Below are 24747 nucleotides of genomic sequence, written 5' to 3'. Positions count from 1 at the left end.
AGTGGTGGATTAAAAGAAAGAAGAACGGGGAAAAAACTGCTCTGAGACATTTACTTGGATTTAATTTTAACCTGAACTATTTATAGGACTACTCTTTCCTATCTAATACACTACCAACTCTTTCCTATCATTATTATATGTTCTGTTACCTAAAATATTCTCATCAACATTTCTATCTTCCATTTTCAAGAGCCATTACCCAATGCTACTTCCTCCATGAACTCTTTTTAACTGAAGGTACCCTCTTCCTCTTATAAAAACCTAGAGCACAATAACTTTTTCTTATGGTATATTACTTCCTTGATATGGTTTTATTGACTACAAGGTCCATGTCTAAATATTTATTTTATATCTTACAATACTGTCCAATGTTGAACATTCAGTTAGCAAATGATGGATGCTCAAAGCATAATTTTATGTTTTTATACTTTATAATTTTATAAATATAAAAATAATTTAGGTACAAAGGTGTTTCAAACAGTAAATTTTAAATTCTTACCAATTACTGGCTCTTGATTTAAATCTTTAACTTCCTTTAACTTCCTCTCTTTGCCAGATCAGTTAAAAGCCTTCTAAAAGTTTTTACATTCTAGGTCTTGTCTTTCCCAATCTATGTATCGTAGCTCTATTACTTGTTACACAACAATCTGGTCAGAATCTGGGGTTCTATATGCCAAGATCTGTTTCTCCATCACAGAAACCCTGTCTCTAAAAAGCAGCTCTGGGTTCACTGATCAGACTTCCTTATCTCCTTTTTTAACCTTTCACCCCCATATCACTCTAAAATGATACTGATGTACTTGTCTGTTTTAAGCATACTCCGTCTCATTTTCAAAATATTAACATAATTAAAGCCAGGTGAGAGTCTGAGTAGATTTCCCAAGCATCTCCAGGATCCAGTTCTCCCTCTAATATTCCTAGATTATCTGCCCCAGCTTTACGATCAGTCCTAAAATTGTGATTACAATTTATATAAATATATATTATTTCTCTGTAACTTCTAACCAAAATATAAAAAGGATTTTTCTATTTGACAGTTTTGATAAAGGGACTTTTACCCACATATTAAAAAAGCGTACCACTTTCAAAACTATAACATAAAATTACAATGTTTCTGATTAGAACTATGAAAATTCTGTCTTTCTGGGATGTGCTTTAAATTAATATTCTGTGTGAGTAGCACCTCTAGTGGCCAGCATCTTTGCAAAGAAACGACAGCATAACCAGAAATTATTGAACTGATCCATCTAGCTCAAATGAACAGCCAGAATTTTCGGAATTAGGGTTTGCACCTAACCCCAACACTTAGGTGTTTATAACTTCCCTAAGTTAGGGTTTGGAACTTCCCTAAGTTAGGGTTTGGAACCCTAAGCACCCTAAAGGTGCTGCCCAGTTTGGAAGCCTTAGCTAGGAGCATGGGCAGCCAGCTCATCAGAGTAACACAAGAGAAGGTGGAGTAATGAGTCCATGGGAAGATATTCAGGAAGAGGGTGGATTTGTACACAATGTGGAAAATTTTAGTACTTATCTCATAGGATAAGTACTAACCCCAACCCAACTTCCAGAATTAGGGTTTGCACCTAACCCCAACATCTTTGCCCCTAAATTATTTTTGTATTTATAAAATTATAAAGTATAAAAACATAAAATTATGTTTTGAGCATCCATCATTTGCTAACTGAATGTTCAACACTGGACAACAATATTCTAAGATATAAAATAAATATTTAGAGATGGACCCTATAGACATGGTCCCTCTTAAACACAAGAGATTTAAATTAACTGGTCAAGTAAATAACCCTGTGACTTTATAAACAAATACTACAACCTTAACAATTTCACACACTAGTTTACAGTTACCTGTACAAGTGATGATACTAGTCAACAATTATCAAGTACTTTGCTATGTTCTATAATCATCCCTTTACAAGTATTAACCTACTGAATACTCACAAAAATCCTATGAGATAAGTACTAAAATTTTCCACATTGTATACAAACCCACCCTCTTCCCGGAATATCTTCCCATGGACTCATTACTCCACCATCTCTGGTGTTAACTCTGATGAGCTAGCTGCTCATCCTCCTAGCTAAGGCTTCCAAACTGGGCAGTAATTAGATCCCATCTAATTTCCCCGACTCAGACATTGCTGAAGAAATTCCTAACCTCTCCTGTGTCATCAGTTCTTCCCTCTACTGAATTCAATCCCATCAACATACATGCAATCATTTCCAAGCTTTACAAACACACAAAAAAAGCCCACGCTTGCTCCAGTTACTGTCCCATTTCTCTGCTCCCCCAGTTTAGGAACACAACTTTTAGGCGTTATCTGCACTCCTGGTCTCCAGTTCCTCCCCTTCTGTTCACTCAAGTTCACACCCGTTTGGCTTTTGCCCCACCACTGGCACTGAAACTGTCCTTTGCAAAGTCTCCACTCACCTCTACTAGTCATTTATCAAGCCTTGTCTCACCTGATCTCCTACTTGACACAGCTGATCTTCCTCCTTCCTAAAATGTCTTAACTTGGCTTATAAGGCCACCATATTTTGGTTTTCCACTTACCTCCCTGACCACTCTCCCTCACTCTCCTTCCCTAGTTTCTGATAATTTCTCTGACTTTTTAGTGCTGGTGTGCCCCAAAACTTGGTCCTTAATCCCCTTCTCTTACTGACCCTATCCAAGTTTCATGGTTTGTACACAATCTATACACCAACGGTTCCCCAGTTTATGTCTCTAAGCCATACACTTCACTGAAAGTGAAAGTCGCTCAGTTGTGTCTGACTCTTTGCGACCCCATGGATTATACAGTCCATGGAATTCTCCAGGCCAGAATACTAGAGCGGGTAACCTTTCCCTTCTCCAAGGGATCTTCCCAACCCTGGGATTGAACCCAGGTCTCCTGCATTGCAGGAGGATTCTTTACCAGCTGAGCCACACTCTTCACTGAATTCCTGATCATATATGATAAACTGATCATATATGATGTCTATATGGCTTCTTTCAGTTCAGTTCACTTCAGTCGCTCAGTCGTGTCCAACTCTTTGCGACCCCATGAATTGCAGCACGCCCGGCCTCCCTGTCCATCACCAACTCCTGGAGTTCACCCAAACTCACGTCCATGGAGTCAGTGATGCCATCCAGCCATCTCATCCTCTGTCGTCCCCTTCTCCTCCTGCCCCCAATCCCTCCCAGCATCAGAGTCTTTTCCAATGAGTCAACTCTTCGCGTGAGGTGGCCAAAGTACTGGAGTTTCAGCTTTAACATCATTCCCTCCAAAGAACACCCAGGACTGATCTCCTTTAGAATGCACTGGTTGGAGCTCCTTGCAGTCCCAGGGACTCTCAAGAGTCTTCTCCAACACCACAGTTCAAAAGCATCAGTTCTTCGGCACTCAGCTTTCTTCACAGTCCAACTCTCACATCCACACATGACTACTGGAAAAACCACAGCCTTGCCTAGACAAACCTCTGTTGGCAAAGTAATGTCTCTGCTTTTGAATATGCTATCTAGGTTGGCCATAAGTTTCCTTCCAAGGGGTAAGCGTCTTTTAATTTCATGGCTGCAGTCACCATCTAAAGTGATTTAATGTCAAATTGCGCTTTGTGCTGACTCTTTGTGATCCCACAGACTGTAGTCTGCCAGGCTCCTCTGTTCATGGGATTCTCCAGGGAAGAATAACTGGAGTGGGTTGCCATGCCCTCCTCCAGGGGATCTTCCCAACCCAGGGGTGGAACCTGAGTCTCTTTTGGCTCCTGCATTGACAGACAGATTCTTTTACCACTGAGCCACCTTGGAAACCAATCTTGTCAAATGAAATCTAAACCTTCCAAATCAGCTAAGAAAACACAAACAAATAAAAAGCAATGAAGAAAACAATCCAGCACAGTCAAGAATGGACAAAAAAGAGATGAAAAGAGACACAGAGTAGAGAGGGAGGAGCAAGAAAGATCATATGGGCAGAAAGGAAAAGAAGGTGGGCAAATAAATTCAAATATATTAAGTTATTACTATAAATTTAAATGGTTTAAACTTAATTCTAAAATACAAACTCATTAAATTTTTAAAATTAGACATTCTACATTCCAGTTATATGCCGAAAATGACACGAAAGATGGTACATAAATATGCAAACAATTTAAATATTCATCAATATAAAGATGTCAATTGTCACTCATATGCAGAAATACTCTACAGTAGTTAAATAAGGTCTATAAGTATTAAGATAGACTAAAAGTTATATTAAATAAAAAAGCGACTTGTAAAAGATACTGATAAATTAAAATATATAGTGTAAACTATATGATATTTGTAGTATCTTAAAACTCACAAAATACTAAGTAAAATTTTATTTATACATGCATATAAAGTTATAAACACACAGATACATATTAGCTTCAAAAATGATTAGCTCAAGAGGAGAAGAGAAAGTAGAGAATGGAACTGAGGAGTGATTTTTGTAAATTACTACAAATTTTACTTAAAAATATCAGAAGCAAATACAACAAAATGTTATTATTTGCTATTTTAGAATGTGGGTACATTACTGTTTGCCACAGCAGTTTTCTGGTATACTCAAAATAATTCATAATTTTAAAATAGGAAAGGAGAAATAGGTAAGTAAACATGTTATTAGATAAACAAATACCTATTTTTGAAAATCAGCAGGGAAATAAACCACCTTAATAAGATATAATAATGAAAATATCAATATATATGGCAAATAGTGAGTTATTGAACACTTACTAGGAAAACTAATTGTAACAAAAATATTGTCACATATGTTTGTCACATTAGTTTCAGATGTATTAGAAAAGTTAAATGCAAAATAGGATTTAAAAAATAAGCAAATAATTTTTTAAAATTTTCTGGGTCAAAAATAAAGCAACTTTCAGTCAATATAAGTCATCTTACTCCCCTAAACCTAACTTTTACTTTTGCACTTCAGGCAGACCAGCAGCTTAACCCTCAGGAACCATTCAGGGAAACGAAAGCACGTGCTGCTCATACCTTCTATGAAAGGTGAACCTGGTTTAAAATTGGGGTACAAACTAGTACAGATTTTATGATGGGCTGAGGTTCCCTGAAGGAAAGATAAAGGAACCCCAATCAAAATCGGTACATTCAGAACTGAGCCCCTTGTAATCCCTCCATCTTGTCCTGCAGTCTTTTCCACTGCAGTTAATAACAACTCCATTCTTTCAGCTGCTAGGCTAAAAACTGAAGTCATCCTGGATACTTTCTCTCTCTCTCTCTCTCTCTCTCACACACACACACCACACACCCCACTCCACCTAAAATCTAGCTCATCATAAATCCTGACCACTCTATTTAGCAAATACATCCCCAAACTCAACAATTTATCATCTCCATTGCCACCGTCCTGGTCCAAGGGAATGTCCTATCTCTTCTGATTTACCGCTCAAGTCTCATGACTTTCTGTCCTTGTCTCCCTGTGGTCTATATAGTAAGCATCACAAGTCAAGTGTGATCCTGTTAAAATGTATATCCAATCATGTAAACTCTTATGCTGAAAACCTTGTAATGGTCTGTCTCAGCATAAAACCCAAAGTCCTTACCTATAAAGACGGTACTGCCAACCCCATCTTGCTGTCTACTGACAAACCAGGCCCCTCCTCCCACCTCAGAGCCTCTCTGCCTGGGAAGCCTGGCCTCCAAGACACCAGTGCTCCACCCTCAACTTTCCATCTTCTTTCCCCACTTTATTTCCTCTTCAGGGTACTTATTATTTAACACACCACATTTTAACTTAATTATCCAGTTGATTACCTGTCTTCCCATACTAAATGTTAAACTCTGTGCCAGCAAGATTTTTATGTTCTGTTCTTTAAAGTACTATAATGCTTACAAAAGCAAGCACTCAAATATTTGCTAAATGACTATAGAATTAAATTTAGACATTAAATTTGATATGTCAGCACTTTGAGTTGAACGTGCTATGTGAGATAGCTTTCACATGATTCAACCACTTAAAAGTGATAAAACTTTAAAACAAGGCCAAGTCCTCTTTTCCTATATAAGAGAGTAAGATTTCACTATACTCTTCTTCAACCTTTTTTCCAAGAAGGGGAAAAAGCACATATTACTGGTAAATTTCTTTCATTTCAACAGATATAAACTCTAGAGACTAAAGCTCTAGGGATGTCTCTGGAAAAAAATAGCAATGACTATCAGCCAAAAGAAAAAACGGAGGCAAACAAATATGCCGGTGCTCCTGCTGGTTTCTAAAACAGTACTACGTCCTTCATTTACTGAAGGCAGAGCCAAGGTTATCCTTGATAGTAAAGCATGTTAACGAGGAATAAACAGTAGTCAAAGAGTACCTAGTTATTGCTATTAACACTGAGCACACAACAACACAGTCTGTACTTCAAATAATCTCCAAACAAGAAGCCCAATCAATAACCAAACAGCTTTCACTGCCAGGGCCCGAGTTCGATCCCTGGTGGGGAAACTAAGGATCCCACAAGCTGTGCAGCATGCTCCCCCCAGATCTTTTCAAACCAAGCCCCAAGCAGATTCAATGTCTTGAAAACATATAAATGTTGCCCAATTTGAATTTTAACAGTACCACTTCACTTTCAGTTTATAATGAAAATGAAGATTAAATCTGATTTGCAAGACTTCTTTCAAATTCAATAACACTGGAGTGGGTTGCCATTTCCTTCTCCAATGCATGAAAGTGAAAAGTGAAAGTGAAGTCACTCAGTTGTCTCCGACTCCTAGTGACCCCATGGACTGCAGCCTACCAGGCTCCTCCGTCCATGGGATTTTCCAGGCAAGAGTACTGGAGTGGGTTGCTTCTTACCTGGAGAATCCCAGGGACAGGAGCCTGGTGGGCTGCTGTCTCTGGGGTCGCACAGAGTCGGACACGACTGAAGTGACTTAGCAGTAGCAGTAGCACTGGCTTATTTCCAACAGTGTAAATATTTCATATGTATTACTTTCATTGATCACTTTAAAAAAGTTTAAAAACTAAACATAAAGTTAAAAAAAGAAAATAAAGCTTCAATAATACTATAAAAAATTACTTCTAGAAATTACTTATCAGGCATAAAGCTAGCCACTGAATTTATTATTCAGTTATCTTTATTCACAGTACCAAGAGACATACAGTACAGAATTGCTTTTACCGAAAAAAACTTCAATAAATGTTTACTGACTTACTAAGACTTGTTTACTCGTCTAATAGTCACCTATTACACAATTCTCATCTTACAAGAGAAGATCTCTTGTTGATCTTCAGAGCATGAAATCAGAGACAGCTTCAGTACGCAGATCCACAAGTAAAAATAGAACAAATTCCACAGCCTCTAATTGAGAAGAGGGAGGAAGAACACAGCCATCCTTATTTAAGTAAACAACCTATGGCTCTATTCAAAATCATAAAATAGATATTTCCCATAATTTGAAATAGAAGTACTGAATAATTCAAGACTGCACTTTTCAAACTATTTTCACATTATGATTACTAATAGGATGCTCATATCTGCTACTGAGGTTTCAATAATACAGTATTCAGAACTTCTTTATAACTTACCACTTTATTCTCTTTATAAAAATGAATATAAAATACAAGTAGCATTTACTGCCATAACTGTGAAGACCAATTTTAGTTCTCATCTTAGGTGTATTTTCTACCTACTGAAAAGTCTTTAGGTGTAAATTATTCTTTACACTAATCCAGTGAACATCAAATATTAATGCAAGTCAACAGTATGAACATTACACCCAGACCTCAACTGAAATAATCCTAAGTATATGGAGTAGACAGCCAACAAACTCAGTTTTCATGGTCCTTCAAAGTAGGTAAGATACTGTGGTTTCATCTTAACTCATACTTTAAATAAGAATTTAGAAAGGAGGTACAGAGAAAATGAAGAAAGATGCCTGAGAAAAAGATACTAAAGAGGAAGAAATACAACTGTAGAAATTTGAGAAAAGGACTACTTAGCTCTTCTAAAATTGAGTTTAACCTTCTAGCAATTCCTTAACATCCCTACCAAAGATTTAAACTTAGCAGCTACTTGAACAATGCCATCCATTCAAGGTATACTATATGTCAAGCAAAGTACTGTTATGTGCTGGTAATATAATGCAGTAGTCATTAACGCTATTGTCAAATACTTCTGGTTCTCTTCCCATGCAGGCACACAATTAACATACCTTTCTTGGCCCCCTTGTGGTTGAGAGGACCCCTGTGTCAATGACTTCTAACTGAAGTGCCTCCATTCACTTCTGGCCAGAGCATTTAACTGCTAATTGAACAAAACCTCCAGAAAAACACCACCTCTCTGGCAATGTTTGAGATGGTAGCTGCACTACTACTGAGTAATCTCAACAAGCAGAGACCTCTGGCAACCTGAGCCAATAAGGAATAAACATTTGTGTTTGAAGCCACTGCGATTTTCAAGTCTGTGTGTGTTTTTTAACCACAGCACAACCTAATTTATTGACTAACACAAAAAGTGATCAATAGAAGTCTTTTTCTTTCAAGCTACTTATCGCTAAGCTAAGTCTCCCTAACTTCACCCTGAAAAAGCTTTTTTCTTTTTTTTAAAGACAAATACAATTATTATTTTAGCAAATTTTCCGCCCAACTATAGAAAACTTTCTAAGTCCTGATTTTATCAATGAACCTAATGGTTATTCAATTCCTTTGATTCCTACGAACTTAATATATTGATGTCTTCATTCAAGTGATTATTTTTTGGAGTTGGATCAATTAAGAACCCTGATGCAAACTAGTAGACTGTCCATCATGGTTCTTGTGAACCAATCAAACATCACTACAATTATAACTGTTCAACTATATAAGCATCCAGTCTTCCATATGGTTACCATGGTTGTCGGCAGCTTAACAGAATCACTACAAAAAATTATACGTGACTGAGGAGAGAAGGACAGGAATAGGGATTAAGAAATAGGATACTAATAGCAGACTGACATTTAATAATCATACATGGAGGCAAAAGCAAACGTGTACCTAATAATCATCGTCAAGTACAAAATGATAAGTGCTTTAAGGACAAAGAAAATACTAAGTAGAGAAGGTAAAAGTTCACTAAAAATACATCAGACCCTACTTGAGACATATGCTCAATGCCAACAACCCAGTGCAACTTATTATGGCAAGGGACAGGGATTTCTAAAAAACAAAAACATCTGAACTGGTCCTTTACCTTAAAGGATGAGTTTATTTTACTAAGCAAAGATGGGGAAAAGATAGGAACACCCCCAAATAAAATGTATGTTTGTTATATAGAGAAACAAACAGGACAGAAAAAACATTTTTCCAAAGGGAAGCTGCTAAATCAGAATGTTTAGGGTTTGTTCTTAATATTCTGTCTTCCCCTCAAGAATAAAGTGCTTTACAAAGAAACATAGAACACATAAATGAGAAATAGATGAGAAAAAGGGAAACAACATAGGAACATTAAGTGAAATCAGAAATAAGAGTAATATAAAAAATGCATTAAAAATACGTATCACAGTCCTCTACATTCACAGGGTTAATAGCCTACAATTTTGGCTCCAAGCTAATAGGTGCTTAATTTCTGATGAATGACTAGTTCAATTAATTCAAGATTTCTAGCAACTGATATGAAAAAAGAAATATAATCAGATGGTCACACAACTAATTACCACTAAGGTTGAAAAGTTATTTTTCTGATTAAATAGAATTATCTGCACTGCTAACAAAAAAAATGCACTTACTCCTACAGGTCCCCTTAAAAAGGACAGTGTTATAGAACATCTTCACAACTCTCAATGAATTCCACAGGGTTGCTGCTGACAGCATTATCTCCACAGGTGGAGACAGGAGCGATCTCTCCCCAGCCCAGTTCAGTAAAGAAAAACACCTCTTCGGAGAGTAGGTGTGCAGCAGGGTAGGTGTCTGAGGCAGCAGTCTGAGGACAATCTAAGGGTATCCATAACACTGATATTTAATTCGTTGCAGGAGGAGAGGACAAAGGGAAATCAGCAGGCAAGTGGTTTCAAACCTCAGAATCTAAATTAAGAGACAGATCTTCCTCTCCCTCCACTAAATGTACAATTATGAATATAAAATTTCAGAGGATTCCAGACTACGCTATCCATTTAAGAACCCCCTGCACTTCCCTGGCAGTCCAGTGGTTAAGACTCCTCCCATCCAATGCTGAGAGGGAGGGTGATGGAGTAAGTAAAATTAATAAGTAAAAATTTTCAAAAAACACTCTAAACACTCCCTCTATAAACAGGGAGTGGGTTTTTTGGTTTTTTAAATAAAAATAAAGAGAGAGAAAGAGACTGCAGAGACTTTAGTCAATCCTCAAAAACTGTAATTTAATCTTGTTTATCGTAACTGAATATGGTAGTAGCAAATTTCAGACTATACTCACTAACCAAGTAGAAACAGCACAGATATGTATACTCTGTGTGACCAACAGAGCAAAAACACCTACAGTAGAACACACACACCTTCTAGGGAGCCTTAATGAGCTCCTATTACTAAAGAGAAGATACTCCAGTGGATACTTAGAATGGCTTAACAGGCTTCAGTGACGCATGGCAGCACCACGCCTAGCCATTCTGGATCTCTTTTTGTTGACTCAATTGTCCTGGCCTTTCCAAACATCTGGCTAGTTCCTATAACCATCCTTTAGTCTTAGCTTGGATAGTACTTCCTCAGCAATGCTCTTCCCAACTCCTGCTATATGAACCTGTATATGATGGCAATTACAAATTTAACTATCTTTCACGCTAAACAAATGAACTTCGTTCAAGAAACAATTTTTTCAGTGTCTCCCAAGCCCACTAATATTTAAAGTCAGCATTCAAATACTTACCTGAAGAACAAGATTACCTCTGATAAAAAGTAAATTAGGCCTAGATGTTTTTCAAAATCCTTTCTTATACACAAATGAGCAAATTCCTATCCCTTATAGTATGGCTTAGCTAACTAGCTAACAACCCTGTCAAGAAACCACCTTGAACATTTCAAAACAAGTAACAAAGCATTCACAGAATGCCTGGTTTTGAGGAGTACTTTCTGCTGTACTCCCCCAAATTAAACTATTTATAAAAATTTACACCCAGGGACTGAAAGAAGCAACTTATAATTAAATGGCAGGGCAACTGTTAGTTATTTAAAACACTCTTTAGAGAATATAACCATATCATCTTTGAGATAACACTGCCTTCCCAATCTCTATAGAGAAAAAGTTTCTATACAGCTCGTTCATAAGTGGAATTAGATCATGAAGGAACCATTAAGAAGACTGACCAGACCATTCCATCTTTTTACTCCAGTGTTAATTATTACCTGGCCCATAAGGAAATAGTCTCCAAGGACCCTAAGAACAAGCCATATGGTAAATAGAAACATTATCAGTCAAGGTTTAGGGTGCAGAAAACAGAAAATATATTTGGTGCTTTAAGGAGAAGGAACTTAATGAGAACTTTGGTGCTTACAAAATTATTGAAATGGCTAAAAGAGTTTGAGTTAGAGAAAGAACTTCCAGTATGACAACCATGGAAATGTAGAACTGACCTAACAGCAGCCCTGGAGCTAAGAACTCAAGAACAGAGTACCGCAACAGTGATCCAGATTTACAACCATGAATCAAAGAGAAACCACTGTATTGCTTCTATGCAACACTGTACTGCAAATCATGGCCAGCATAAGAAAAAAAAGTATTTTAAAAGTATAAAGATTGAAGAAGTAAAATGGTGTTTATGCGGAGATTACAGCTGTGTATTTAAAAACTTAAGGAAAATATAAAAAGGCTACTAGATCTAGTAATTCAGCAAGGCTGCACAGTTCAAGGTCAAAATACAAAAATACATATGTGTGATGGAATATTAGTCAGCCATAAAAAAAAATGAAATGCTGCCATTTGCCAGAACATGATGGACCTAGAGATTGTCACTCTAAGTGAAGTAAGACAGAGACAAATATCATATGAGATCACTTATATGTGGAATCTTTTTAAAAAAATGGTACAAATAAACTTATTTACAAAACAAATAGTCACACATGTAGAAAACAAACTTATAGTTACAGGCGGGGGGTGTGGATAAACTAGGAGATTGGGATCAATGTGTGAACACTGCTGCGCACAAAGCAGACAACCAATAAGGAGCTACGGTATACAGCACAGGGCACTCAACTCAGTCCTCTGTGATGGCCTGTATGGGAAGAGAGTCTAAAAGAGAGTGGTTGTATGTGCAACTGATTCACTTTGCTGTACACCTGAAACTACATTTTAAATCAACTACATTTCAATAAAAATTTAAAAAAAAGAAAAAGAAAAAATATCAGTTGTATTCCTACAGGATATACTTAGGGGTACACTTAACAAAGCTACAAAATCTATACAGCAAAAACGACAAATATGCTAAAAATTTAAAAGACTCTAAATAAATGGAGAAATATACTAAGTTCATGGAAGACTCCATATTGTTAAAATGTCAATTCTCCTCAAATTAATCTATATGTTAACTGTAATTCCACTCAAAATCATAGTAAGTTTTTCTGTAGAAATTGTGTCAAACTGACTTGAAAAGACCTTTAAAAGCCTAAATAATTTTTAAAAGGAAAACAAAGTTAGAAGACTTACATGATTTTAGGGCTTACTACACAGCAATAATCAAACTGTGATACTAGCATAAGGACAGACATATGTATCAATGGGGAGGAAATGGCAACCCACTCTAATATTCTCGCCTGGGAAATCCCACGGACAGAGCGGCCTGAAGGGCTATACTCCACGGGGCCACAAGAGTCAGACGCAACTTAAGAGACTAAACAACAACTGAATACATAGTCTCCAAAGACCTATGACAGGTTGGTCAACAGATTTTCAACAAAAGTTCCAAGGTAATTCAATAGGAATGATGCTGAAACATACGCTACAACACAGATCAGTCTTAAAAATATCATGCCAAGTGAAAAAAGCCGTAACAAAGAACCCACATCTTATTATCTCATTTACATGAAATGCCTAGAAAAGGCAGGTTTAGGGGGACTGAAAGTAGATTAGTAGTCGCCTGGGTGTGGGGCTGGCAAAGGGGAGTGTCTCCAAATGGGCATAAGGTTTCTTGCTGAGGCGATAGAAACGCTCTAAAATTACACTGTGATGATGGTTGCACAACTCTAAACATACTGATTGTACACTTAAAATGAATAGATTTTATGGTATTCAAATTAAGCCTCAATAAATCTGTCATAAAAAATAGACTTTCACTGGGAAGGTAGAGCAGAGACTAACCTCTTGTAAATTAAAAATACAATTGCCAAATGAAAATTAAAATGGCCAGTCTAAACAAAACAGGCATGGTTGAAGACCAAGTCACTAATGTGGAAAAAAAAAGTGCAGGATATCTCCATGATATAATAACAAAAAACAGAAAATGGATAATGGTAATAAGGAGACAAAGTGATCAAACACCTGACTAGCGTGTTTGGAGCAAAGAAGCTCGAAACACAACGCAGGGGAATTTCTGAACTAAATACAGACCTAAGCCTTCAGCCTAAAAGAGCCCATTGAGAGCCTAAAACAATGAATGGAAAACATTTACACTTAAGAGACACATATGGGTAAAATTTTAGAACTCCAAGTATGAAGAATATCCTTTAGAACTTCAAAAATTTATCTACACAGGAACAATACTTTGACATGAGCCATTCTTTTTCACTGTCTTCTCATAAGGAATTCTGGATACAATGAAATGTCATCAAAGTTCCATGGGGAAAAAATTTTCGACTCAAGAATTCAATTCCCAGAAAACCTATCAAATGTGAGAACAAAATAAAGGCACTTTTCAATATGCAAGGACTCAAAATTCACCTCCCATACACTATAAATTTAAGAAATACTGGAATAGGACAACGTGGGTTATGAGAAAACAATAGTTGCATATGAGCCAGAATAACTAAGTGAAAGTGAAGGAAGTAAGACTTTGATACTTAAAGATTCTCCATTAACAAAGTTTCAGTGACTGGAACTACAGCAGCTAGTTAGGTACAAACCATATTTGGTATTATAATGAATACCCCGACAAATTACATAAACGCTGTTTTCTGGTTCTTCTTCAAGGCTACATAAAACATTATTTCAGTTATAAAAAAAAAGAATATAAATGCTATAAAACTTGACAATATAAAAACAATTAAAAGCTGCATGGGGGGGACAGAAACCACTAAACAGTAAGTGAACTAATTTCTTTACCTTTCATAGCAAGAGCTCTTATGGAAAGAGAAAATGAAAGTCGCTCAGTCGTGTCCAGCTCTTTTCGACCCCATGGACTATAGAGTCCATGGAATTCTCCAGGCCAGAATACTGGAGTGGGTAGCCTTTCCCTTCTCCAGGGGATTTTCCCAACCCAGGGATCGAACCCAGGTCTCCCGCATTGCAGGTGGATTCTTTGCCAGCTGAGCCACAGGGGAAGCCCTTATGTAAGATAGATAAATCATTAATAAAGCCAACCATTAGAAGAGCTACATATATAAAACAAAAATCAGGAAAGGGAATTAGAGTTTAAAGTCTACATCTTTCTTTTTAATGGATTATTTATTCAAGGATCTTGGGGGAGGGGGGCTCAATTATTTATTTATTTTGGGGCCAGGCCAGCACACGTGGGATCTTAGTTCCTCTACCAAGAATTAAACCAGAGCCCCCTGCATTGGAAGTGCAGAGTCTTAACCACTGGACCACCAGGGAAGTCTTCATCTTTCATAGTGAAAAATTAGTCATGAATCATATAAACTATCGTGGTAACCAGAAGCATGAACTAGAAATTCCCTTTGGAGGAGGAAAAGGAGGTAGGTGAATGGATGGGAGACTGACTTTTCATTTTATTCTCTCTGGTAGAACTTATATTTTTGTCATGAATATGCAATATTTTTATAATTTAAATAAGTATTTTAATAAAAACTGAATTTTGTTTTAGCCATAGAATGGCATACTGTATTTGAAAAGAACAAGTTTCTATGTACCAATAAAGATTAAGTGAAAAATCAAGAGGCAGAACAACACATTAGGATAGTATCATGTTTAAACCAAAATGTGTGATATGGTCACTGTGGAAGACAATTTAGCAGTTTTTTATCAAATTAAACAGTCTTACCATACAATTAGCAATTGTACCCTAGGTATTTATTCAAGGTAGTTGAACTGTATATTAATGTTCACAGCAGCTTTATTCACAATCACTAAAAATCAGAAACATCAGTATGAACCTAGGGGTAACTTAATACATACACAGATGGACATACAGAGACAGGATAGATGTGTATGTACCTAAGTTAGTTATCTGTGTGTGTGTGTTTCTGACCTATACAGTAATGAAGTCCAGTAGCTATGAGCACTTTCAATGCTCAGATCTTGGTTTCTGGATATTATTCATGGAGAAACAGCTGACTTGAAGGCTGGGGCAGAGAAAATATAAGATAGGCCTGACACATCCTAGAGTCATCAGAAAACAAGAAGTGCTTAAAAACTAAAAGGCTGAGTGCATGTCAAAGGAACACAGAAGCGAGCCTGGAAGAATTCCCAATCACCAAAGCTGCAACAATTTAGAGACAACATTAATGATATAAGGAATAAAATAAATGTATGATGACTAACTTATGTCAACATTCCTGGGCCATGGTACTCAGATTAGGTGGTCAAACTTACTCCAGATTGTTTCTGTGAAGGTGTTTATTTTTTTAAACGAGATTACTATTTAAGGCTGTGTTGGTCAGGTTTCTCCACTGCAGAGTAACTGTTTTTCCTGATAGCTCAGCTGGTAAAGAATCCGCCTGCAATGCAGGAAAACCAGGTTCGATCCCTGGGTTGGGAAGATCCCCTGGAGAAGGGAAAGGCTATCCACTCTAGTATTCTGGTACTCAGATTATGTGGTCAAACTTACTCCAGATGTTTCTGTGAAGGTGTTTATTTCTTTAAATGAGATTACAATTTATTTTTTTTTTTTTTTGAGATTACAATTTAAATCAGCAGACTTTCAGTGAAGCAGATTACCCTCCATAATGTGAGTGGGCCTCATCCACTCAGCTGAAGGCCTTAATTCTTAAAAAGACTGACCTCCCCCCAGAGAAATCCTGCCAGCACTCTGCCTTAGGACATGCACTACCACACAGACTTCTCTCCAGGCTTCCAAGCAGTCCTGCAGAATTTGGACTAGCCAGCTCCTACAATCACATGACACAGATATATCTGTATATCCTCCTCCTGGTTCCGCTTCCCTGCAGAACCCCGCCTAACACATATTTTAACCCCTAATTATAAAATATATAAACCTATGCTGAATAAACGATTGAATTAACAAATAAATGGGAGAAGTGACAGATCTTCCTTACAAATGAATTCCAAATAATATAAGTAGATAGGGGCCCCTTCAGGAAGTGAGGCCTAGTCCTTCCCACATGAGTGGGGAATGAAATTTATAAGTGAGTAGCAAAGATAAGATAGGAAAAAGAGAAAAACAGTAACTCTGCAGTGGAAAAACCTGGTCAACACAGCCTTAAACAAAGGATCAAGGTTCACATCACCAGTGCTGTTGTGTGGTTATCGACTGGCACATGATGAGAAGGGCACTTCACCTCTGTGGTATTCTTTTTGAAAACACCAGTCTAGTCAAGAAAAAAACTTTAGACAACTCCAATTTGAGGAACATCCTACAAAATACCTGACTGGTATTCCCCAAAATTGTAAAAGACACAAAAAACAAGGAAACTGAGAAACTCTCCAAGAACAGACAAGACTTAGGACAACTGAATGCAATGCGGTTATCTAGGGTAGGAAAGAGGAACAGGAAAACATATATCAGGTAAAAACTATGGAAATCTGAGGCTTCCCTGGTGGTCCAGCGGGTAAGACTCCATGCTTCCACTGCCAGGGACATGGGTTCGATCCCTGGTCAGGGAACTAAGATTCCCACGTGCCATATGGCACAGCCCAAAATAACTATGGAAATCTGAATGAAGTATGGAGTTTAGTTAATAATAATCTATCAACACTGGTTCATTAATTGTGACAAATGAACCACACTAATGTAACGTGTTAATAACAGGGAAATCTGGGTACAGGGTATATAGGAACTCTATCTTTAGAATTTTTCTGTAAATCTAAAACTCTTCTAAAATTACCTTTATTGCGGGGGGCGGGGGGGTGGGGAAGGCCTATCACAATGGCACTGCTTCCCCCAAGAGCCACACCGAATGCCTTAGACCCTGAAGAGGGCAGCAGGAAGCACAGCATCCTCACCCGTGCCACAGCTGCACCCACAAGAGTTAAATATAAACCAAACTGGATAACGACGGTTTTGTTCTTTTTCCACCAAGCAAATGCTAAGGGCAGAAACTGCAGCAAAGGTATAATCCTAAGGGAGAGATGTAAAAACAACCAGAAGAGACACTGAGGGAAAAAAAAAAAAAATACAGTATTTCCCTGGGGAATTACCACACCACAGATGTTCACAGCAGTTTGAATACAGAAGTGAGCACAGCCCAAAGTCCTAGACGGCTAGTGATGACAATATAAACCATCCTACGCACTGCTAAACATGAAAAATAAATATTATCGTAATAAGTAAAAGAGTATTAAGAAAAGTCTCAGAGTAACAACCCTCCTGACATAAGCCATGAAGTAGATATTTTAGTCTTAGAATCCTACAGCATAGAAATTGAGAAAGACAATCTCAAAATATCAGGTGAGGCCACGAGCAATATTAGTTCTCCTTCCAAAAGTCACAAAGTTTTCAAAGTTTAAACATGCTATTGTATAAAAACCAGTAGTCCTGGTAATAAGATGACCTGAATTTAAAATCTGAGTTTAAAATTTCTGTCATTTACTTGCTAAATAAATTTGGAAAAAAAGAACTCCTTAATCTTGAAGATTTCTTAAAGAGAATCAGTATGTAAAAGGAACTTTAACAAACTCTACTTTGAAGAGCGTGATTTTCACTACAATCCTTAATATTGAAGGTTCTTCTTTCAGAATTTCAATTTACAAAAAAAAGCAAAATGCAATGAAAAGAATCAAATGTTAAGAGGCTGCAAAGGGATGGTTGATGTTTGTATCACATTTTATCTTTTCCAAGTCTATAATAAATAGGTTCATTTTATTAATTAGAAAAGTTATATTTTAAAACATCTGTCGTCGTTGTTGTTCAGTCACTTAAGTCCTGTCCAGCTCTTTGCAACTGCACGGACTGTAGCCCACGAGGCTCCTCTGTCCGTGGGATCTCCCAGGCAAGAATACTGGAGTGCGTTGCCATGCCCTCCTCCAGGGGATCTTTCTGACCCAGGGTTCGAACCCAGGTCTCCTGCCTTTCAGGCAGATCCTTTACCCCTGAGTCACCAGGGAAGCCCCATTTGGTCAAAGCTATACTTTAAACAAGTGAAGGCGGGGATGTAAGAAAGGTAAGAATGTCTATACAAATGTGACGAAGTATATATATTCTAATGATCAACCAGTATTTGTTTATAAAACTCGACACTCTCCACTAGACAGGGAAGCCAGGAATTGTATCATGAATCTTTGGATCCTCAGGGCCTGGCATATAGAAGGAATTAAATGTTTACTTTATGGACGTTTCTAACTGTCTCACTTTCTACCTTAAAAGGTTCAGTTCGCATGTGCTAAAGTAATGGGGCGGGGAGACAGGTGGGGGGAGGGTGGAGGTGGATCTAGTACAGTAATTTTAATCCATCCAATAAATACTTATTGGTTGCTTGCTGTTTCACTCTTCCAGGCATCTGTGATAAGTCAGTTAATAAAAATAAAAATCATTGTCCTTGTGGAGAGACTGTAGTCTAGTATCTCTCTCTACTCTGCCCAAAGCAGTGCTAAAGCGTGGTCCATTAACTGGTGCCAATGTACCAAACTTACTGGTCCGTGACCGTCAGCCACAGCAAGCATTTAGACACTCAGAGAACAATATGACAGTCATTTTATCTGATGAACCTAATATTATAAAGTACTGACTAGAATCTATCTTTATTTCATCTTTCTAATAATTTGTTTATTGTTTTTTAAAGAATCATTATATAATGAATTGGAAAATTTATTAAACCTGGTCTTTCACCACAGATAAGGAGAAGCATTTGTCCAACACACTTGGATCACATCACTTCTCCCCTCCTTGGTAAAAGTCTATGCTTCAGTATCTTTATGGTCTTCCACAAATGAAACCAACCTTTCCAAATACTGTCTTCCCACTAGTTCGGTTCATCATATACTCCAACCACAGTGACTTATTTTCAGCGCAAGTCTTATGTCTGGCTTGTGCTTCTCTCTCAGCCTTAAATCCTTTCTTAAGTTTGCATGATCAAATTTTACACATCCTTTTCAAGTCAAGCACAAATGCCACCAACTTCTCCGAAGACGTCCAGGCAGAAGCAAACATCCCGACTCCCTCTGGCACAGTGTGCTAAAGCAGCCCTCTGACAGAATTTTCCATAGACTATGAGTTTCTGGAATACAAGAATAATTTATTCATTTTGGGCATCCCTATATAACACACAAAATTGTCATCAAATTTGCTGAGTGAATGATGTAAGAGACAGCATTACATGTGCAGAAGTCTCATTCACGAGATCAGAAAACCCTCTAAAATTATACCCAAAACTGTGTGTGCCTTTTCTAAAGGAAGGTCTAATGCTTATTAGATTCTCAAAGGCGTCTAAGAAGCCCCAAATGTTAAAGAAACCACTGATAAGGAAAGGGTTTCAATTTCATTAGCAGATATATTTCTGCCAGCCAGCTCCATCGGGGTTAGCTCCAGGGAGTACCAGACATAATAAAAACCTCAGTTGTGCTCAGTTGGTCAGTTGTGGCTCTATGGACTGAAGCCTGCTAGGCTCCTCTGTCCATGAAATTCTCCAGGCAATACTGAAGTGGGGTTGCCATTCCCTCCTTCGGGGGATCTTCCCAACGGAGGAATCAAACCTGCGTCTCCTGCATAGCAAGTGGAATCTCTACCGCTGAGCCACCAGGGAAGCCCTGAACCTCAATTTCCTTATCCCAGAAAGGTGTTTACTCCAAAGATTTGCTATAAGAACTGAATTTGACCACATACGGGAAGTCCTAAGATCATGAAGAATGACTCGTTTCCTTTCTGCCCTCCTTCCACTTTTATATACTCGTGAAGTAAGCAAGCAGACAGGTTCTATACAAAATTTCTTAAATTACAAATTACTGCCATCCCTCAAAAGCTGTGTCCAGACTATTTTCTTGGAAATCTTCAGTAGAGTTATCAATTCAGTCACTCAGTCGTATCCAGCTCTTTGCGACCCCATGGACTTCAGCACACCAGGCCTCCCTGTCCATCACCAACTCCCAGAGTTTATCCAAACTCGTGTCCATTGAGTCAGTGATGTCATTCAGCCACCTCATCCTCTGTCATCCCTTTCTCCTCCCACCTTCAATCTTTCCCAGCATCAGGGTCTTTTCTAATAAGTCGGTTCTTCGCATCAGGTGGCCAAAGTATTGGAGTTTCAGCTTCAACATCAGTCCTTCCAGTGAATATTCAGGACTTATTTCCTTTAGGATGGACTGGTTGGATCTCCTTGCAGTCCAAGGGACTCTAAAGAGTCTTCTCCAATACCACAGTTCAAGACCATCAATTCTTTGCCACTCAGCTTTCTTCACAGTCCAACTTTCACATCCATACATGACTACTGGAAGAACCATAGCTTTGACTAGACGGACCTTTGTTGGTAAAGTAATGTCTCTGCTTTTTAATATGCTGTCTAGGTCGGTCATAGCTTTTCTTCCAAGGAGTAAGCGTCTTTTAATTTCATGGCTGCAGTCACCATCTTAGTGATTTTGGAGCGCAAGAAAATAAAAGTCTGTCACCGTTTCCCCATCTGTTTGCCATGAAATGATGGGACCGGATGCCATGATCTTAGTTTTCTGAATGTTGAGTTTTAAAGCCAACTTTTTCACTCTCCTCTTTCACTTTCATCAAGAGGCTCTTTAGTTCCTCTTCGCTTTCTGCCATAAGGGCGGTGTCATCTGTGTATCTGAAGTTATTCATATTTCTCCCGGCAATCTTGATTTCAGTTTGTGCTTCATTTAGCCCGGCATTTCCAAACCCCTATTTGTTTTTAAGTCTCACAACATTAAATTTCTGTCATGCTAAATAGTTCTAATTACTAATTTTTCTACACTGATAAATGCCAAGAATTTTTTAAATATTTAAGTTAAACTCTTAAAGAACTGACATCTTGATTCTGCTATATCCACAATATAGCTCTTTCCCTATGATTTTCCAACTTCACTGTACCCTCCCACAATTAATACTCCTTCCTCAGTCTTTGTCCTCCTTCCACTTGTGTTTATGTACTTATACAGCATTATATTGAAGAAATTAGGGAAAATGACTAGACCATTCAGGTAATGACCTAAATCAAATCCCTTATGATTATACAGTGGAAGTGAGAAATAGACTTAAGGGACTAGACCTGATAGACAGAGTGCCTGATGAACTATGGATGGAGGTTCGTGACATTACACAGGAGACAGGGAGCAAGACCATCCCCAAGAAAAATAAATGCAAAAAAGCAAAATGGCTGTCTGAGTAGGCCTTACAAATAGCTGTGAAAAGAAGAGAAGCAAAAAGCAAAGGAGAAAAGGAAAGATATACCCATTTGAATGCAGAGTTCCAAAGAATAGCAAGGAGAGATAAGAAAGCCCTCCTCAGTGATCAGGGCAAAGAAATATAGGAAAATAATAAAATGGGAAAGGCTAGAGATCTCTTCAATAAAATTAGAGATACCAAGGGAATATTTCATGCAAAGATGGGCTCAATAAAGGACAGAAATGGTATAGCCCCAACAGAAGCAGAAGATATTAAAAAGAGGTGGCAAGAATATACAGAAGAACTGTACAAAAAAGATCTCACGATCCAGATAATCATGATGGTGTGATCACTCACCCACAGCCAGACATCTTGGAATGTGAAGTCAAGTGGGCCTTAGGAAGCATCACTACGAACAAAGCTAGTGGAGGTGATGGAATTCCAGTTATTTCAAATCCTAAAAGATGATGCTGTTAAAGTGTTGTACTCAATATGCCAGCAAATTTGGAAAACTCAGCAGTGGCCACAGGACTGGAAAAGGTCAGTTTTCATTCCAATCCCTAAGAAAGGCAATGCCAAAGAATGTTCAAACTACTGCACAACTGCACTCATCTCACATGCTAGCTAGCAACTGCTGCTGCTGCTGCTAAGTCGCTTCAGTCGTGTCCGACTCTGTGCGACCCTATAGACGGCAGCCCACCACGCTCCGCAGTCCTTGGGATTCACCAGGCAAGAACACTGGAGTGGGTTGCCATTTCCTTCTCAAATGCAGGAAAGTGAAAAGTGAAAGTGAAGTCGCTCAAGTCATGTCCGACTCTTAGCAACCCTACCAGACTGCAGCCTACCAGGCTCCTCCATCTATGGGATTTTCCAGGCAAGAGTACTGGAGTGGGTTGCCATTGCCTTCTGCACATGCTAGCAAAGTAATGTTCAAAATTCTCCAAGCCAGGCTTCAAAGGTACGTGAACCGTGAACTTCCAGATGTTCAAGCTGGATTTAGAAAAGGCAGAGGAGCCAGAGATCAAATTGCCAACATCCGCTGGATCATCAAAAAAGCTAGAGAGTTCCAGGAAAGCATCTATTTCTGCTTTATTGACTACGCCAAAGCCTTTGACTGTGTGGATCACAACAAACTGGAAAATTCGGAAAGAGCTAGGAATACCAGACCACCTGACCTGCCTCCTGAGAAATCTGTATGCAGGTCAAGAAGCAACAGTTAGAACTGGACATGGAACAACAGACTGGTTCCAAATAGGAAAAGAAGTACGCCAAGGCTGTATATAGTCACCCTGCTTATTTAACTTATATGCAGAGTACAACGTGAGAAACGCTGGGCTGGAAGAAACACAAGCTGGAATCAAGATTGCCGGGAGAAATATCAATAACCTCAGATATGCAGATGACACCACCCTTATGGCAGAAAGTGAAGCACTAAAGAGCCTCTTGATGAAAGTGAAAGAGGAGAGTGAAAAACTTGGCATTAAAACTCAACATTCAGAAAACGAAGATCATGGCATCCGGTCCCATCACTTCATGGCAAATAGATGGGGAAACAATGGAAACAGTGAGACTTTTATTTTCTTGGGCTCCAAAATCACTGCAGATGGTGACTGCGGCCATGAAATTAAAAGACGCTTACTACTTGGAAGGAAAGTTATGACCGACCTAGACAGCATATTAAAAAGCAGAGACATTACTTTGCCAACAAAGGTCCGTCTAGTCAAAGCTATGGTTTTTCCAGTAGTCATGTATGGATGTGAGAGTTGGACTGTAAAGAAAGCTGAGCACAGAAGAATTGATGCCTTTGAACTGTGGTGTTGGAGAAGATTCTTGAGAGTCCCTTGGACTGCAAGGAGATCCAACCAGTCCATCCTAAAGGAAATCAGTCCTGGGTATTCACTGGAAGGACTGATGTTGAAGCTGAAACTCCAATACTTTGGCCACCTGATGTGAAGAACTGACTCACTGGAAAAGACCCTGATGCTGAGAAAGATTGAGGGCAGGAGGAGAAGGGGACGACAGAGGATGAGATGGTTGGATGGCATCACCAACTCAATGGACATGAGTTTGGGTATGCTCCGGGAGTTGGTGATGGACAGAGGCCTGGAGTGCTGCAGCCCATGGGGTCGCAAAGAGTCCGACACGACTGAGGGACTGAACTGAACTGACAGCATTATAATTTTGTTTACATGTCCATCAATGCCTATTAAATGTAGCACCTCAAGGCAAGAATACCAGGTCAATTATCTTTTGCATTCTCTCCGTGTTTCTCAATGCAACTGAACAGTAGTGCTCAATAAATGAGCTTTTATAGTGATCCTTTCTCCCATTTTCTAAACAATAGCACAAGAAGTTTAAACAAAGATTATTTAAAATTAAGATGGAATTTCTACCTCAAACTATAGATTTATCTCAATTGCAGCTTCCTATTCCTTGAAAGTGTTAATATGGCAACTATGTTGCTACATTTTTAAGTATGATGTGAAAGTCTCTCAGTCCTGTCAGGACTCTTTGTGACCCCATGGACTGCAGGCCAGAATACTGGGGGGGCGGGGCACGGGGGGGTAGCCTTTCCCTTCTCCAGGAGAATCTTCCCAACCCTGGGATCAAACCCCAGGTCTCCCAGGTCACAGGTGGCACTGCAGGCACACTGTAGGCTTATCTAAGTATGATAGTAAGTTTATTAATAAAAAGGACTTCTTTACATGAAAAAAGACTGATAAAAATGCTCTGGTTACAAGTGGCTTTTTTAAACTTTTTATTTTGATATACAGTTGTATAGGGCAATGGAAAAATAGAACAGAAAGATTGCTGTGAATCTAAAACTGCTCTAAAGGGAATTCCCTGGCTGTCCAGTGGTTAGGACTCAGCATTTCCACTGCCAGAGTCCAGGTTCAATCGCTGGTGGGGGAACTAAGATTTCACAAGCTTTGCAGCATGGCCAAGAAATGAAATTAACTTAAATAATAAAATAAAAAATAAAACTGGTTCTAAAAGTAAAGTTTATTTTTAAAAAACTACCACATGGCTCAGAGAACCTGAACTTTTAAACTTTGGAGGTCTGACCTTGACTGTTGGCCACTGCTGGTTCTGTCTGGTGTTTCAAAGGAATATTGGGTGCTGCAAATAGGAACTGAAGGGGTAAACTTATTAAACCC

General features: G+C 38.4%; 1 protein-coding gene across 2 annotated transcripts in view; it reads right to left on the bottom strand.

The window, feature by feature from the left end:
- The window catches only part of UBE2G1 (ubiquitin-conjugating enzyme E2G 1), an 88164-nt gene that overhangs the window by 55454 nt on the left and 7963 nt on the right, over positions 1-24747 (bottom strand). Inside the window, exon 1 of one of the 2 annotated variants that reach the window (XM_010847457.1) lies at positions 9737-11873. The exons of the other annotated variant lie outside the window; for it this stretch is intronic. Within the exon in view, the coding sequence (XP_010845759.1) occupies positions 9737-9821 (85 nt within the window). The 5' untranslated portion in view covers positions 9822-11873. Of the gene's footprint in view, positions 1-9736; positions 11874-24747 lie in introns of those variants that run through there. 2 annotated transcript variants of the gene reach the window in all.

This window comes from Bison bison, unplaced genomic scaffold (genome assembly GCF_000754665.1).
Source record: "Bison bison bison isolate TAMUID 2011002044 unplaced genomic scaffold, Bison_UMD1.0 scf7180017864249, whole genome shotgun sequence".
Taxonomy (NCBI): domain Eukaryota; kingdom Metazoa; phylum Chordata; class Mammalia; order Artiodactyla; family Bovidae; genus Bison; species Bison bison.
Note: the sequence above shows the minus strand (reverse complement) of the source record. Positions and strands in the feature narration are given on the sequence as shown.